Here is a 16,950-nt window from a genome sequence, read left to right as displayed (position 1 = left end):
TAATCATAGGATAAATGGGCACCTCCTTCGAGTGGTCTCTAAAATATCTTTACCAACACCTCCTTACACAGTAAGTGCAAGTGCAAGAATGTTATATTTTCTCTATTACACAGAATTATTTGTTAAAGTGCTTTAGTATGTTATTCAGGTGCAAAACTGCTTTTGGAGGTTTGTATGTTTAGAGCAAAGTGAAATGGGTTTTTAAAAATTCTCTTTCTTTACCGTTATACTGCGCGGGTATTTTGGAACTTTTTGTTCTGGAAGTTATAGGCTCATTCGTGCTCGAAGTGAAAAAGGATATTCTCAGGAGAAGACACAGTCGCTGTATGTGATCTTTGATATTCTACCTTAAAGAACTTTATAGGCCACACATTCCTGCTGTATTCCAGGTTGTGTATAAACCAATATGGTATGAGGAATGCAAGGATTTTAAAGATTAAACTTTAACCACTTAAAGAAAATTTAAAAATGCATATATTGATTAAAAGGTCTAGATGCCCCGATCTTCTTTCTCGTCAAGTGCTGCATCCTATTCTGAAAACAATAAGAGAGTTTTGTTTAGCTGTCCCCAAACTGGGCACCAGTGCCTCCATAGTGACACAGTTTAATTATGTAGATGGAGCTTCAGGAATGTTACGCTCCAAGGGGCAGCAGGCGGAGATATTTGTAATGATTGTCGGATTTTCTGGTTTCATTGTCTTTCCCAGCTTGAACATGCCAAAGTGACCCAGACGGAGCTGATGCGGGAGTCATTCAGGCACAATGCTGAAATTAGTGAGCTGGTGAGGCAGCAGGAGGAGCTGCAGGAGAGACTCGACGAGGAGGCCAAAGCCAAGGAGCAGCTGGCGCTGGAGCTCCACAGGGCCGAAGGTGTGGTATGGCCAACAGGGCACGTAATACATTACTCCGTATCCTTTCTGACCGCCAGGAGCCTGGTATATCGTTACTGGCACTGTACTCCAGGTGGCGACTCTCCATGCGGGTTCTCTGAGAAACATACCAGTTTAGGGCTGGGCAGGATACAGAGCGCTTGCTAGCTGCTTTGGGATGGGCAGGATCTGGTGTCACATGTGTCACATGGGAGAATGAATAATAGATCAGTGAAAGAAGCGAGCACGCTTCACGCTGCGCTGCGGGATATTGTAACTGCTGGAGCTGGTCACCATAGTGCGTGTGATGTCACAGCCCTCCCCGGGGAGAGCTTGTCCGCTTGTCTGTGAAAGGTGCACACACAGCACAGCACAGCACAGCACAGTACAGCACCTGTTCCACTCTGCTGGCACGGACTGCTGCTGTAAACTGGGGGAGGAGGGGGGGGGGGATCTTTACACTTCACACAGCTAGGTTAAGTCAACAAAGTCATGCTCAGCTGACTGAAAAGGGCATGATTACTTTTCATCTCCACCCACAAAATATCATCCCCTGAAACTCATTAAACAATGACTTTAATAGTTCCGTGCTTGAACAATTTGATCTCTCAGCTGTTTTATTTTTCAATGCACCTGCATAACTCAAGTCAAGAAACAAAAGGAGGACTGGAATTCAGAAATCGAAACGGAAATATTCATAATGAATATGGATTTGTCTTTGGTTACATGTTTTAGGTCAGTGAGATACTGTATTTGATATTTTAAATTTGATCAATATATTTAGTTTCAGATTAAATACTGATATCTTTAGTTATAGTGTCCTGCTGTGTCAAAACACTAGTATTTTTGTGCTGTTCTGTGCCTAATCCTATGCTTTTTGTCTGTCCTGCTGTGGGTAATTGTGACAGGTGTGGTGTGGAAATACTGGTTGAACTGGGCTAATCATCTGTTTAAAGTTCATTCTTGACTGTGATCTGCCAGTTGTTAAGTGCTATTGTCATTATTCAGGTCAATGTATTGCAGAAGACTTTATTGTATTTTACAAAGTAATTGCATTGACTGTTCTAAAAATCATCTGTTATGTTTTTTATGTTATGTATGTTTATGTGATATTTTATGTAGAACATTGCATGAGATTGGAATTCATGACTGATTTCCTTAAGTTTGCATATGACCAGCATAAAACCTTTTGCCCTTCTGTTGATGAGTACACAGGAGAGAACATGGAATATAACTACTTTTGCCCGGCAAAAATATTTTAGAAGCATATCTGTGCACTAAACTGATTATCTCAGTATGCTTTGGAGTTTAACATGCCTTAGAAGTTTGCATTCAAATTGAACAAATGAGACATGGTAAATAATACTTGTTGGCACTTGTACAAACACATTACTGAGGGATACAATTAATCTGCCAATCAAAGCCAAAATTGAGATTTTGAAGAGAATAAGTATAAATTTAAGATCTTGAAATAGAGCTGGAAGAATAGAAGTTGTTATAAAAGGATATAGAAATGTGTGACTATTGCAGTATTCGCAATACATCTACATTTTGTATGGGAGCATAGTACAAGCTGCTCAGCTGATACCCTGGCTTCTAGAAGCAGATGGTTGAGATTCTTGGATCAATAACCTACTAACTACCTAAAGGTCTTCCTCTCTTTGTAACCTTTCTTATGTTTTTATTTACTAGCAGATTAAATTATATAAAATATGAAAACAAGAAGAATTATACTGCTGTTATAATGCAATTTTTTTATTTTGGTTCTTTTTCTTTTTATTATAAATGCATATTGAGGAAAGTAAGATTCTTCTGTAATACACAGTTCTGTGCAGAATGAAGGTTGATACCCTTTCTAAAACATCATTCTCAGATGTATCTCGAAGATGCAGTTTTTTTACATTGCGGTTCCTTCGTTATGTTTGTTGAATTATAGTACAATTATTGAATTTCCTGTGCTGCAAAAGTTTGAAAACCCACATTTAAGTAGCTGCATATTCTATATGTGTACATCTGTTTTTTTCATGGCATATTTTGATTCTTCATAAGAGATAAATAATTTCTAACCTGCTTTTATGAAAAGTAGTTTCAGAATTCTGTAGTGTTACTGAGTGACTAACTTTATTCTAATGACAGAGATAATTTGCATTACAAATCTAGAATGTATGCTTTCCTGCAACCTGTTGTAGCATTAGCTACGATATGTGTCAGTAATACATACATAGCTTTCACCTTTAAAATATTTATGCTGAATACGTCATCTGAGTCAGTCTTTAATAAGTTCTACAGGACTCACTTTTTTTTAAGATTGTTCCCTAGATCTGTCAGAGTGTGCCAAATCTGCATATGTTTCATTAAAGAATTTATAAAGAAGTTAAATCCAGGTAAAGCTATTTTTGTAGCTCCTTTGATTATTGGCAACTGATTGACCAGATAACTTTATCTTTCTTGAAAGCTTCAAGATTATGATCCGGCAACGTGCTCCCCCCCTTGTACACCCCTTGTGTAAAAAAAACTCCTGGTTTGTTTTTTAAAAGCTCTTCCATATAGTTTCCTCTTGTATTGCAGAGGAAACTATGAGAAATTCATGTTTCTCTGCTGATTCTGAAGAAGATTGTAGATTTAATTTTTTGAATGCTTTTGAAGCCTCTGACTGCATTAAGACTAAAAAGTTTCATGCAAATCATTTCTTTGAACCCAGGAATGGCCAGATGTTTTTAGGCTGGGAGGATTTTAGTATGAAGTGTAGTATGGTTTACAGATTATATTTAAGTACATGCATTTGAAATATAACTCCTGTGGATAAGACCAACAATCCTAACATAGTGGATAGTGGTTTGGTTTTGTTAGCTGTAAGGGTGTATGGTTATTAGGTATATTATGAACAGTCATTCACAGTAGTAAGCACTATGTCCCACTCCTGAAGTACAGTATGTTTTAAAGGATCTCTGTCCTCTAAGAAAACACCACACCTATGTGTACACACAATGAAATGGTTGCTTCTTTATCAAATAATCTGCAATTTCCCTCACGGGATCAATAAAGTATCTATCTAATCCTTCACTGCTATTGGCCAGGGTCTTTAAAGGCAACAGGTGTTAATTTTAATATTGCATATAGAACACAAATAAAACAAGACAGCAGCTCAGATGCTGTAAGTATTTGACCTTTTTAAAAATTAAATATTTAAAAAATGATACTTTTGTTATAATCTGATGTATAAATCTTAACTAGAACTAGTTATCTTCTAATGAATAACACTATCTCACAAAAGCACTCAACCGTAAACAATATCTGTGATATTTATCAAATTAATAATGTTTATGCACATGCAAGTTTCTTTTTTCAAGTAATAATCTAGCTCATGGAACATACGTCTTTAAAATGTTCATCAAAGTCTTTGATCATTGAACATCTGTCCTTCATTAATTAAAAGTGTGTGTAGAATGTATGAAGAATTGAATGCTGAGTGTATTTTTGCTTTACTAATAGGGCTAGATTCATGTCATGGCTTGCTCTCTGCCAGTTTGATTTACAGTCTAGGTGATCCCCTGCATTCTGGACTCACTGTGCAGTAGTAGGTTCTATGGGTAGTTATGTAGCATTCATTCATTTACATGCTGTAACCATGCGCTGCATTCCAGAGAGTTTAATGAGGAGTTTGCTCATGCTGAAAAAGTTTTCTCCCCTGGTGAAAGAAGTTGTTTCAGGAATGAATCTTGGCTTCAGAAAGCTATTAACAGAATACAAAGACGTTGCTTTGGGGCACAGTGCAGATGCAGCTGAAATGTGTGTTATTTATTTCCAGTTGTTGAGGTATGCTTTAAAAGATAATCCATCAAACCATTTTCAATAACTGCTTAGTCAAATACTGGTTAATGGAACTTGAAAGACACCGGGCACAATACCATACACCCTGAATGAAGGGACTCCAGACCATTGCAGGGTTTAAACATGTTAACATCTTCTCTTAACAGTCTTATATTTAAAAAAATAATATTAATTAAAATACTTCAAATTAATAATTGCTTTATTATTTGAAGTAATTTTAATTTTCTGTGTTTTGCTTATTTGGCTGTAAATTTTATTAAATCAATCATATAAACATGACAACTTTTTCAACATATTTATAGGTTTAGTTAACACATCCCAAAAGGATTTAATCCGATTTTTTAATTTGGCTCTGAATTATTTTATAATACAGTGCCTTATTACATTTTGCAACAGGGTTAGACGAAATCAGATTTGCTTGGTAGAGGAAGGTTTTTGAATGTGGCAAGAGTGGGGTGTGCTTTACCCCCAGTTGTTTTGTTTTTTCCTTTTCTGTTTTCAAAATAAGATTTTTTTTTTGCTTGCTCCTTTGTTTTGACTTGCATCTCTTTCTAACAAGTTGTGTCTGTAGGTTTAGACTGATTAATTACACACCGATTGCTGAAGAGGTGCGCCGTGCCATCGAAGCTGTCCACTTTGTCAATGGAGTACCACGTCATCATTTAAAAATCACTTATAGCATATTTTTTTTTACTTCTATTATTACTAGGTGTTAGAGGTCTGTTAGAGGTTGAGACCCTACCCGAGCCTGATGGGGCCCATTGAAGTATCGGGTTTCAGGCTGGGTTTGGGTCGGTTTTTCACATACAGTACAACCGGGCTCGGGCCGGGTTCCGGCTTGTTTTCTAATAAGTGAAAATGAATTATTATTATTCTTTTATGCTTTAAATGTATTTTTATTAGAAGAGATTCGTAACTCATTTTGCATAACCCGCTCGCTCGTTCATTCTCTCTCTCTCTCCTATGTGTGTAACGCACAGCAGCCCAGAAAAGCACCGTCAAACTGTGATATTCCGTCTCCGTGTCTACTCGCTCTGAGATAGAAAAGACAGTGTCCGATTCCAGTTCGGGTCTCAAATTTGGCAGTACCGTTCGGGCTGGGTCTCAAGGTCTCGGGTATGGGCCGGGTTTCAATTTCATGCCCGCGCAGACCTCTAGTACAGTAGGTGTCCCTTCCTGTACCTTTAGGCCCAGTTAAGGAACACAAATGCAAGGACCCAGTTCAGAAACCCTTGCGCTCCCAGCGCCCTTGCTGCGCGGCTTGACGCGCTGCGCTTGTCCCGCAGGGCTGATCGATGGCTACACGGAGGAGAAGGCCGCGATGGAGGAGCAGGTGCGTCAGAAGGAGGAGCTGCTGCAGCACCTGGAGCAGGAGCTGCGGGTGACGGGCAGCCGGCTGCTGGAGCTGGAGCAGGAGAGGCAGCAGATGCAGCAGGAGAGGGAGCTGCTGTCCCGCCAGCAGGCCGCCATGAGGGACGCGGCCGGACCGCGAGAGCTGTGTACGTGCGGCCGCTAATCGCTCCCCTTCCTCGCGGGTTCCATCGCGCGGCCCACCTCTGTCCTGTCACTGGACTTCCCACCCTTTTAAAGACCTGGGAAACTGGTCTCCCAGTCGCTCTTTTGTCACAAAAACAAAATGGCGCCCTGCTGCTATGCACATATTGGGGGGGGAAGACGTCAGATTTTATTTTTATGCTTACCATATTGTTCACCATATGCATGTCTACAGGGTGCAATTTGTTAGAATTTCTTTGATCACTTTCCTTTATTTTAAAAGATTGCAGTCCGAAGTGTTTTTTTTTTTTCAGTTTAATAATTGAATCTTTAATGCTTTACATACGGTAGTAGGCTATTTTGTTCACTAATCAAATTTTCATTAGTACAAATTATTAACTCATTTTTGCATGCAACCAATAAATACCTTGTACAATCAAAATTAGATTGCAGTATATCGACATTAGCAGGATCTTGATTTGAGACCTGGTTTATAAACTAATTTTTGTATTAATTTCAGAAGGTCTGTTTCTACAGTATCAAGAAACACTTTTCACTGTGCCTTTACACACCTGCAGGCGAAAGGCAAGCTTTGTGACAGACAAAACATGTGGGAAGTACAAAATGCAAGACAAGACATTTTAGGAAGACCTAACCGATGTTTTTTTCTCCCAGCATTGCCTTAATCTTCCTCTCCAGATGCACCTAACGACTGTAATGTTCACGACCTGTAAGGCCGCATCTTTCATTTTCTTCTTGTGCTTTCTTCCTGTAGTCCTGTTGCCAAGACAGCATGTGAATTCTTACGCTTTTTTTGTTCTCCCAGGCCTAGTTGACGCTGGCCTAACTGACGCAGCACCTGAAGCAGGTGTGTTTACATTAAGCATGGCCAGTTCATCTTTTAATTGGGCGGCACACAGGAATTACCCGCTGGTGAATCCGATGCTATGGGAAGCTTGGAGCTTGCTTGCCTTCAGCTCACTTACTCTTACTAACGTACAACTTCTGCCTTGATTTGTTTCGTTGCCTTTAATTATAAAACTTTAACAATATGTTCGTAGAGAGCATGAGAGCACTGCCCTATTAAACGCTGAGAAATTAAAATATCCTAATCTGCAATCATCTTAATTTATGATCCCAGAGAGATCTAAAGAAATCCTGCTGTGATTCTGGAGTACGTTACTGTTTCCGCAGGGATTAAAGAACTCTTTCCTCTTTCTGATTTTCTGAGTTTCCAGTGCTGTCGCAACTGTCCATTAAGATGATTGTTCAATTTGGGATATTTCCCTTGCCTGAAATGCACATGGTGATGGTCGTCATATTGGATGTTGTATAATTGTTTTTCCATGGTTGCTTTCCCTTGCACTTTCTTGCCCTTCCTTTTACTAACAGTCTTGTCTGCTTTATCTCCTCATTGGGTAAAGCTGTGGATTGTTGGGATGGGTGCTAGGGAATCAGGTGATAATGTGGTTACTGACTGGAGCAAATCGCTGGGCGTGGACTGTAACCGGTCATCAAGGGGATATGTCACAAAGTGATGTTGTGGATGCCAGTCAAACAATACATAACAAACTAGAATTGCAAAAACAAAAATGTGTCCCCCCCGATCTGTATTATAATTAAGAATTAAACTCTTAGGCTTTAAAATCAATTCATTCCAGTTTTAAAGATGCAAATTGTGATGTGATGGGTTCATTCCCGTATTTCATTGCTAGTGAGACTTTGCACACTTTGTGTGAGTTTATGTAGCATTTCTGCTACATTTATCATGCCTTCAAATTGCACCAATACCCCTTTGTAAAAAACTATTCAAAGCTGGTGAGTTAAGGAATCCTACTAGAGTGGCATTTTAGCAATGTATCAAAAAATATGGAGAAGCACTTTTTTGCCTCCCTTACACACTTCCTGACATTGCATTCATTAAGTTATAATCTTGACAAAAGCTTTAGAAAAATTATTTATCATGGTGAGTGAAGTAGAGACAACAGCAGAGAATTACACAGAACGCATGCTGTATAATACTGAAGAATAGGCAAAAAACTCAATTTAAAGTAGATTTCAAATTAGTGTACCAATTTAAACATCAGTATATGCCCATATACTGTATACATGATAGATTTTTTTAAATTCCCACACTTAAGAAAATGGGAGTAAATGCATGTTCATTTGCACGTGTGCATGCAACAAGAGAGTTCTTATCACATACTGTAGACGTTTTTATGAAACCTAAAGGTTGTTGAGCAGCTTCAAAATACCTCCCCTATCAGTATAAAGAATATGCAGCTCAACCTTAATCATGAATGCCATCTATTTAACCTTGTGTGACAGCCACCAACTGAGCTTTGTGTCTGCATCCCTGCCTCCCCTGTATTGTAATCATTGAATGAAGACCCCGAAACGAGAGGAAGGGCCAGAAGCAGCATGCAGACAGCCTGTGTTGCTTTGCAGGCCTGCTGGAGGAGACGGAGAAGCTGATGAAGGAGAAGGTGGAGGTGCAGAGGCAGGCGGAGAAGGAGAGCGGCGACCTGCTGCAGCAGGTGAAGGCGCTGGAGGTGGAGCTGGAGGAGCAGGTGAACCGAGCCGTCGAGCTGGAGCAGGCCAAGGCCGCCGAGTCCGCCGACCTCCGGCAGCAGATCCAGGCCCTGGAGAAACAGCTGGAGAAGAACAGGAAGTTCCTGGACGTGAGTACACTTGTGCGTCCGCGTGGTCTGGATTATTGTGGGCGGCTTTGTCTTTGCCTCAATCAAGTCGAGAATTAAAAGAATGTTATAAAAACAAGTGCTTTTTTGTTTCTGTTTTTCACATTGAAGCACCAGATTAAAAAACAGCCTTATTACACTTGTTTTAAAACCTTGGGTGACCTACTGTAGTTTTCTACAGAAACGTTGCAGTCCAGTAGTCTTCTCCCTAGTAATGTGAAAGTCTGTTGGCTAACCGAATTGCACTGAAATACTGCTGACTGTTGAGGGAGCAAAGCTTTATCATCATTCCTTAAAACCAACTATTAAATGTGCAGTGTTACAAAACCTACACGTTGCATTACCATTATATTTTGGAAAAAATAAAGTGTTCTGTTTTTGAATGTTTTTCATGCCAGTCATTTTTTGTTCAAAAGATTACCTGGTGCATGAAAATATAATATATTTATTTGTAGTAAAACCTTAAATATCTTGAATATTAATTTTACATTTCTTTGGTCAGTATTTTATGTCTTAATAGAGTTTGACGTACTGTGAGTTATTTTCTTGCATTACTGGTGTTGATTCACAGGAGCAAGCTATTGACAGAGAGCATGAAAGGGATGTCTTTCAGCAAGAGATACAGAAACTAGAACAGCAGCTGAAGAGTCCACAAAAGCTGCAGCCGACTAGCGAACAAAGAAATAGAAAGGTACAGTATCTATAGTCTCCATTTAAAGCACTGCAGGGTTTTAAACTGTCATCTACCTATTGTGCTCTAACAAAAGGAACAGGTGTCATAATGCCAGTTTAATGTGCATAATATGTGATTTTCCCAGATAGGATAGTAGAATTGAACAATACCAAAGTACTATTACTTATGCATCAGACATACAATATGATGCCAAACTCGTTGGACAGGACCTAAGAAATATGCACACATTGATTGTTTTGTAGGAAGTCTCCTTTGTTTGTCATAAAAGCAAAGCCATGAGTTAGGATTTTTCTGAAGCTCTCATTGATGAACATACTGTGGAAGTGCGTTGAACCTTTATCATCATTCACCTACAGATGAGTTAATTCCTGCAATACAGAACAAAATACATTATTTGATGAAACTCTCTTTTTCCCAGTGTTAGTGCATTGCAAGACTTTAACTCTTTGATGGCTAAGAGCCAGTGTCCGCACTTCCTGTTTTTATGGAGAGCAAGCTGGTGGGAATGTCTATCAAACCAGTTCCCCAGCAACTCCCAACAGCTGACTGGTTTTAGCTGCTTGGAGCTCTTAAATCTTTGGCCACAAATACAAAGTGCAAAAATCTTCCTGTCCATGCACAATACTCTACAACAAAGCATTTTGGATGGGGTAGCCTAAAGGCTATTATACCTGAACGCATATTGGGTACCTCAGCTGTATGTATGCCCAAGTTGAATTATAGTAAGTCAGTTTTGTAGCCTTGGGTTATGGCATACATTAGTAACAGTTACCATTGTTTTGGAGAGGGGGCTTAAGGTAATGCACGAAAGAAGTGTTGAGCAATAAGACTTTAAAATTGTCTTTGCGTAGCTGGCATGTTAGCAGTCAGGAGCTGGACTTTAAATATAGTGCATTTGCTGGTGCAGTCACTTGCATCATTGGCATTATTGTTGTGAAAAGAATCCACCTGTTAAAGAACTTTATGCATTGTGTTTTCGATGACGAATTGATTCACTGCCTGCTGCGCACGTCTTTGTGGACGTTTCTGCCAGGTGGAGCAGCTGACCAGCCAGCTGAAGGAGAAGGCAGATCGATGCAGCGAGCTCCTTCTGCACGTGGAGCAGCTGGACCGCGACGTCCAGGAGCGAAACGAGGAGATCGAGAAGCTGGAATGCCGCATCCGGGAACTGGAACAGGCCCTTATCGTGAGCACGGAAAGGTTGCAAAAGGTGGGATGTTGATACTTTCGCTGTACGGCAGTCCGAGCTTTGGCGCTTCCTTCCACTGAATAAACAACATGTTCACACATGAACGGTCTGCAGGTTACAGCAATGTAACGAGAAGGCCCAATTAATGATAGAATTTGCTCTTTGCAGAGTGCTGTAGTTCTGGGTCCATTTCCTTCTCTACATCCCTCTATGTGGGTTTTCTCCAGGTGCCCTGGTTTCTTCCCACAGTCCAAAAACATGCTGAGCAGGTTAATTGTTTGTGAATGACTCTCCTGTGTGTGTCTGTGCTCCCTGTGTTCCCTGGAGTGGACCGCTGCCCTCTCCAAGGTGCTTCCTTACACCTGCTGGGTTAGACTCTAGATCAACAAAACCCCGTAAGGATGGAGTGATGACTGAATAAAACATGGTTGAACTTACAGTATATTGCCTGCTCAGTGCGTTTTTGAAAGCTGAGTACTAATGTACTGTACCTGTCCTTTAGAAATCTCATCTTGTTTTTAAGGTGGAGGAGAGGAAGCAATATGCCTCTGTTGACGCCCCAGGAGAAATGACGCTTGAAGTTCAATTGCAGACGGAGCGGGAAGCTTTAGACAGAAAAGAAAAAGAGGTGTTTTTATTTATTTTAGTATAATTTGATCACAATTGTATGATGTGACATGTATTTACTGCCAATTATAGGGCTTGCTATTGCCTTTACTAAGATTCTGAATTCCCAAAATTATTCAAAATCCTTTCGAAACAGATGCTAGTTAATTCAGATTTCTTTAATTGATTTTATTTCAAATTCAGAGTTAAAGAGCCTTAGTGGCATGGAGCAGGCCCTCAATATGGTTACAATAAAGAAAGGTTACAAAATATTTGTTACTGCTTTTCACTGTACAGCAGCCTTACAAAAATACCAAAGCAATGACAATTAGCAAAAATGCACATCGATGACATCTGATCATTTAAGAGGTTCACTCTCTGACTGTGAGAGGAGGTATTCGTAGCTGTTGTTTCTTCTGCTCTCTTCCAGAAGGATTGATGGCTGTTCTGATTCTGGTAGATGTTGGAATGTGATTTGTTATTTTAGGGAAAAATTGTTGTCTAATCCGTGCAGTATTTATCGCAGTGTAACAGAAACTGCAGCTCTGCCACTGTTACTCAGGGGTTTTCCCAGGCCGTATTATCTATACATGTGTAAATCAGCGTACATAAAAGTTGTACTTGTCCTCTCAGATCTGCAATCTGGAGGAGCAGTTGGAGCAGTTCAGAGAGGAGCTGGAGAATAAAAACGAGGAGGTGCAGCAGCTGCACATGCAGATGGAGATCCAGAGGAAGGAGCTGAGCACTCAACAGCAAGAGCTGGAACACGGAAACACGCTGCTGAAAGTAAAACAGCAGGGCTTCTCCTTTCTGACTCTCTTCAAAGACGAATATAGATTCAGTATTGTAGTTCACCTCCTTTTATTATTGCCACCCTCTGTGGGAGTTCTTACAATGTTATCCGTTTTATCATACAGATACAATTTGTACGTGCGCTTTTCAAGAAACTCAGAGCTGTTTACAGTAACACATTTGCTCTATACATCAGAAGCAAAAAAGAAAGTGGTAAAAATTACAGCAGACTGACATAATGAAACTAAGAGTGAAGCTAAGCCGTTCATTAATAGCTGTAATGATAAGATAGGTCTTTGAGTGAGTTCTGTGAGGGTCAGCCGTCACTTAATCTCCAGTGGATTTGTGGGGTCAATTCCGCTGGTGTGATGCTGTGCGAGAGGAGACTATCACCCTCACCCAAGGTGTTGGACCTGAAGACCTGCATGAGCAGATTTCTGAGTTGGACTGCACTCATATTCTAAATACATAAAATAATCTCAAAATAGATTATTCAGCGTATTTTGCCTGAGCGGGAGAATATCTTAAAGTCTGCTGTTAAATTCTGTGTTTAGTCTCCTTCCTTTCCATACCGTCCATACAGTTTCTAATCACTTTATCCAGTCCAGGGCTGCAAGGGAACCGGAATATATCCCTGCAAGCAGTGGGCACAAGGGAGGAGACACCCTAGCCAGTCCATCACAGGGGACACACAGACACAAACACACACAGCAGCCATTTTTCCAAGAAGCCAATTAGCTGACTTAGTAAGTCTTCGGACTGTGGGAGGAAACTGGAGCGCCCAGAGGAAAAAGACGCCCACAGGTGGCACCCCCGGGAGTTGAACACAGGGCCCAGTGTGAACCACTGTGCCACCTTGCCACATTTCCTTTGTTTTGGATTAATGAGGTTCAGATTCCTGTTTTTGCGGCTGAAATGCGTACAAAGACCGTTTTCTCAAAGACAGATCTCGCCCAGCTAGGTCCACACTTCCATTCCCTATCACTGTTCAGTGGGTATTTCTCCATGGAGCCCAGGCAGTATCCCTGGTCAGAATAGTCCATCGTGGTATTAGGAGCTCAGTCAGGTTTGTGGTCTAAAGGCTCTTAATCTCTAGAAGAGAACATTTGTGGTGCCAGTTTACTAGTTCTCAGGACACTGTCTACCCTTAACTCTTAAATAAAATGTATATGTTATTTAGAAAACTAAAGTACCATCCAGTCTTGTTTTAAACAGTATATACTGTTTTCCATAATTCATAATATTATCCTTGTTTTCACGAATTGTATTTCTAGGCCAGACATTAAAACAATGCTTTCTGTGTGATTACAGAATGAAGTGGAGCTTTTAAAGAAATCCCACTGTGACTCTGAAGATGTGTCTGTGGAAGATCGAGTAAGAATTTCTAACCTAACGAAAGTCATGGAAGACAAAGACAGGGAGATTGCACTCCTGAATGAACAACTGTTTAAGCTTCAGCAGCTGGAAAATGTACCTGATAACAAGGTAATACAGGGAATGTATATTGTTATTTATATTGGGGCACAGAGAAATAGAAATGTAAATAAACCTGAGCAGTATGCCTAATGTGAGGCTCATGAGTACTTTATTCCCTGGCAGATCTCTGGCGAAAGAGTAATAATTCAGTCAAAACATGAACAGACAAACATTAAAATAAAATACCCTAAAACTAAATGACACAAAACCTTTAACAGCATCCAACATTAAACATGACACTATTTATAAAATGTTGTGTCTCGGAGGCCTACGTCCTGCAGACCCACCTAGAAATGCAGAATTCTACGCTTGTAATCAGAAACAGTTTGCAATACCTTGCATGCATGTATTTCGGAGACAGCGGTCCTTATCTATAAGTTGTGGTGCACTACTCGCTGAGTTCCCCCTTCAAGTCAATGTTATGTCTTTCTTGACATCTTCCCAAATATTCTGGTGAGAAACATGGGACGTCAGCTTCATATATCTTAAAACTTAAGCCAGAATGTTACAAGAGTATACAGACATATGAATATAAAATGGAGCAATAATAGGATATTTAACAATAATCAATCAACAAATCAACATCAGTGGTAAAATCAATGTTGATGAGTGGAGCACATGTAATATTAGATTAATTGAGTCCCTTTAAGACTATCACTATCACCAGACTAGGAGAGAAAGTCTTTACCCTGAGGATTTCACTAAAAAGGAATTTAGAATTTCCTAAAATAAAACAGACAGCAAGTTCTCTTTAGCAATGTTCTTAGTCTCCAAGACTGATCAGGACAATGTCCTTTCACATAGGACAAGCTTGGAGGAAGAGAAGGGTAATGGTGCTGTTCTTCTCTCCAGTGTCCTTTTTTTCTTCAGTCTTCCTTTCAGTTTCCTCCCTCTTTCTTTCCCATCCTTGGTGACTGTTTTTCTATCCTATGTTTCTGAGTTCACAAACCTCTGATGATTTATCAAGAACTTAATTAACGAAAGTAGAAACATCCCTTCGATCATTTGTATTTACCTGAGGTACATACCTCTGGTACAGTACAGCTAAGCAAATATCTCAAATAAGATATATTTTCTTTCTTTGCAGTAATTTGGCAATCACATACTTAATGCTTCATTAATAATTAATTCACTTTCTTAATTAAGAAAGTGTTTCTAATAAGGAGCTGTACTGGAATGCACTGGAGAGGTCTAGTTCTTGAATACCCTTGATATTGTTCTATTTTCTTCCTTTAAAGTAGAGCTCTGAATAGATGGCTGCTTATGGCAATGTTTTTTTTAAATCAAACACTGAAATACAGGTTAGAAAAGTAGTCCAAATAAATACAACTCTCAGGCTCTACTGATAATTCATACAGGCTGTTGGGAAAACTCCCATATTTACTTACAGTACATGAATGGTATATTTCTTTTCTGTTTTTAGGAAATTGAAGAAAAAGATGAGCTGCTGAAAGAGCTAAGATCTGAAATCGAGTGTTTAAGGAGCGAGCAAGAGCGCTTGAAAAAGAAAAGCGAAGATGAAGTAGAGCAGCTGAATGAAGTGATTGAAAAGCTACAGCAGGAACTTTCAAAGATCGAGCATAAAACCGCAGAAGAATACCTTCCTGACTCTGAAGACCCCCTCAGTCAACAGCACCTACTGGAGAGAATATTGGAGAGAGACTATCCTAAGGGCCAAGATGAGAAGGTTTGTGATGAGCTCAGTCTGGTCAAGGCAGAGTTTGAAGAACTGAAGATGAAAATGGAGCAGACAAACCAAGAACTGGATACCCTAAAGTCTGATCATATTGTGCTGTTAGAGAAATATGACTGTTTGCTGAAGGAATCATCAGATAGCTCTACAGAAAAGAAAAATGAAAGAGAGGAGGAGCTGGAAGAGATAAGGCTGAAAATGGAGCAGGCATGTCAAGAATTGGAATCTGTTAAGGCTGATCATCTCTCCTTGTTAGAGAAACACAGGTGCTTACAGGAAACAATATCAGATTGCTCTGTTGATAAGAAAAATGGCAGAACAATGGAGCTTGAAGAAGCCTTACAAGAAAAGACTGCGGCCATCTTAGTTATTCAGGCTGAATTAAAAGCTTTGGAACAGAGTGCAAATTCCAGAGTGGCCGACTTGAATGCCAAAGTGGAGGATCTTGAGGTTTCTGTGGAAGAGAAAGATTCTGAGCTGCGCTTTTGTCGTCTTCAAGTGGATCAGACTCGTGCTGAAGCTCAAACCCTTCAGCGGAAAATTCTACAGTTGGAAGACGCGCTCCGGGAGAAGGTGGCTGCTGCCCTAGTGAGTCAAGCACAACTTGGTGCTTTCCTGCAGCAATCAAAAGAGCACACCAAAGAGCTTTACAGTCAAATTGAAGAACTTCAGGGTCATCCATCTGAACACCCCGGACAGGTAGGAAGAACAGAAGAGTCTGAAAAGACTGCTGAGAACTTCGCAGTTAAAGCATTCAGTGTTGCTGACCCAGGTAAGAAAATGCAAATGCAAGACCATGAAAGTAAAGAGGTGACTAGAACAAAGCTGTCTGATTTAACACAGAAGATCATAGATTTGGAGAACGAGCTGACTGATGTGCAGAAGGATCAAGATCTACAAAAGCAGCTATTGCTTGGCTCAGAAGAGGAGCTGGAAGAGTATGAGAAGAGACTCGTTCGACTGATGAACCTCTTGGAGCAGATCTCGAAGTGGGGGGCAGAAAAGCAAGAGACTTTGACAAAGAAGGTAAAACGATACATTTTGATGCTGTGGATTAATGTTGCTAACTTACTGCATAAGTTAATATAAAGGTCTTGGCAGTCCATGTGTGTACTATAAAAATAACACTTTTGTTTCAATGTCCAAACCCTTGAAGTAATGATCATTAATTATATGATGCTTTTGTAATGATGAACACAGTCATACAAAAGGCTAGAAAGCATAAACATAATTGGCTGAATGCATCAATATGTTACCTGCTGTTGTGAAGATTCCGTCCTGCAATAATTCTAGGAATTTAAGCTTTGTTAACATGTTATCACCTGTTGGGTCTTAACATTTGAAAAACAATTATTTCCTTAATTACAAGTCGCTATTTAAAGAATGTTAAGTCATAGATTAATTAACAGTTGGTGTCTCTGACACAGTCAAAGGCTGTTAGTAATGCTGAACCCTGATTTCTGAGCCTACAACTGGTCCTGGATTAAAGGACATGAAAGTAAATGGAATCTGTCAGTCCTGCTTGTGAAGAATAATCTGTTAAATGTTAGTGGTGTTACTTTAAAACTGACATAAATCCAACAAGACATAAGAAGTGAAAGCCAATT

General features: G+C 39.9%; 1 protein-coding gene across 7 annotated transcripts in view; it reads left to right on the top strand.

Moving 5' to 3' along the window:
• akap9 (A-kinase anchoring protein 9) overlaps positions 1 to 16,950 on the top strand; it is an 82,544-nt gene that overhangs the window by 51,444 nt on the left and 14,150 nt on the right. For 6 of the 7 annotated variants that reach the window (XM_088600554.1, XM_088600556.1, XM_088600557.1 and 3 more), the window contains 10 exons: positions 708 to 870; positions 5,987 to 6,199; positions 7,021 to 7,062; positions 8,643 to 8,875; positions 9,465 to 9,584; positions 10,621 to 10,797; positions 11,300 to 11,404; positions 12,016 to 12,168; positions 13,486 to 13,659; positions 15,074 to 16,369. In XM_088600554.1, coding sequence (XP_088456680.1) covers positions 708 to 870; positions 5,987 to 6,199; positions 7,021 to 7,062; positions 8,643 to 8,875; positions 9,465 to 9,584; positions 10,621 to 10,797; positions 11,300 to 11,404; positions 12,016 to 12,168; positions 13,486 to 13,659; positions 15,074 to 16,369 — 2,676 coding nt within the window. The remainder of the gene's footprint in view (positions 1 to 707; positions 871 to 5,986; positions 6,200 to 7,020; positions 7,063 to 8,642; positions 8,876 to 9,464; positions 9,585 to 10,620; positions 10,798 to 11,299; positions 11,405 to 12,015; positions 12,169 to 13,485; positions 13,660 to 15,073; positions 16,370 to 16,950) is intronic. The other variant, XM_088600553.1, reaches the window with a different exon arrangement.

This window comes from Lepisosteus platostomus, chromosome 12 (genome assembly GCF_059453375.1).
Source record: "Lepisosteus platostomus isolate fLepPlt1 chromosome 12, fLepPlt1.hap1, whole genome shotgun sequence".
NCBI classification, from domain to species: Eukaryota; Metazoa; Chordata; class Actinopteri; order Semionotiformes; family Lepisosteidae; genus Lepisosteus; species Lepisosteus platostomus.
This window is presented reverse-complemented; position numbering and strand designations above follow the sequence as displayed.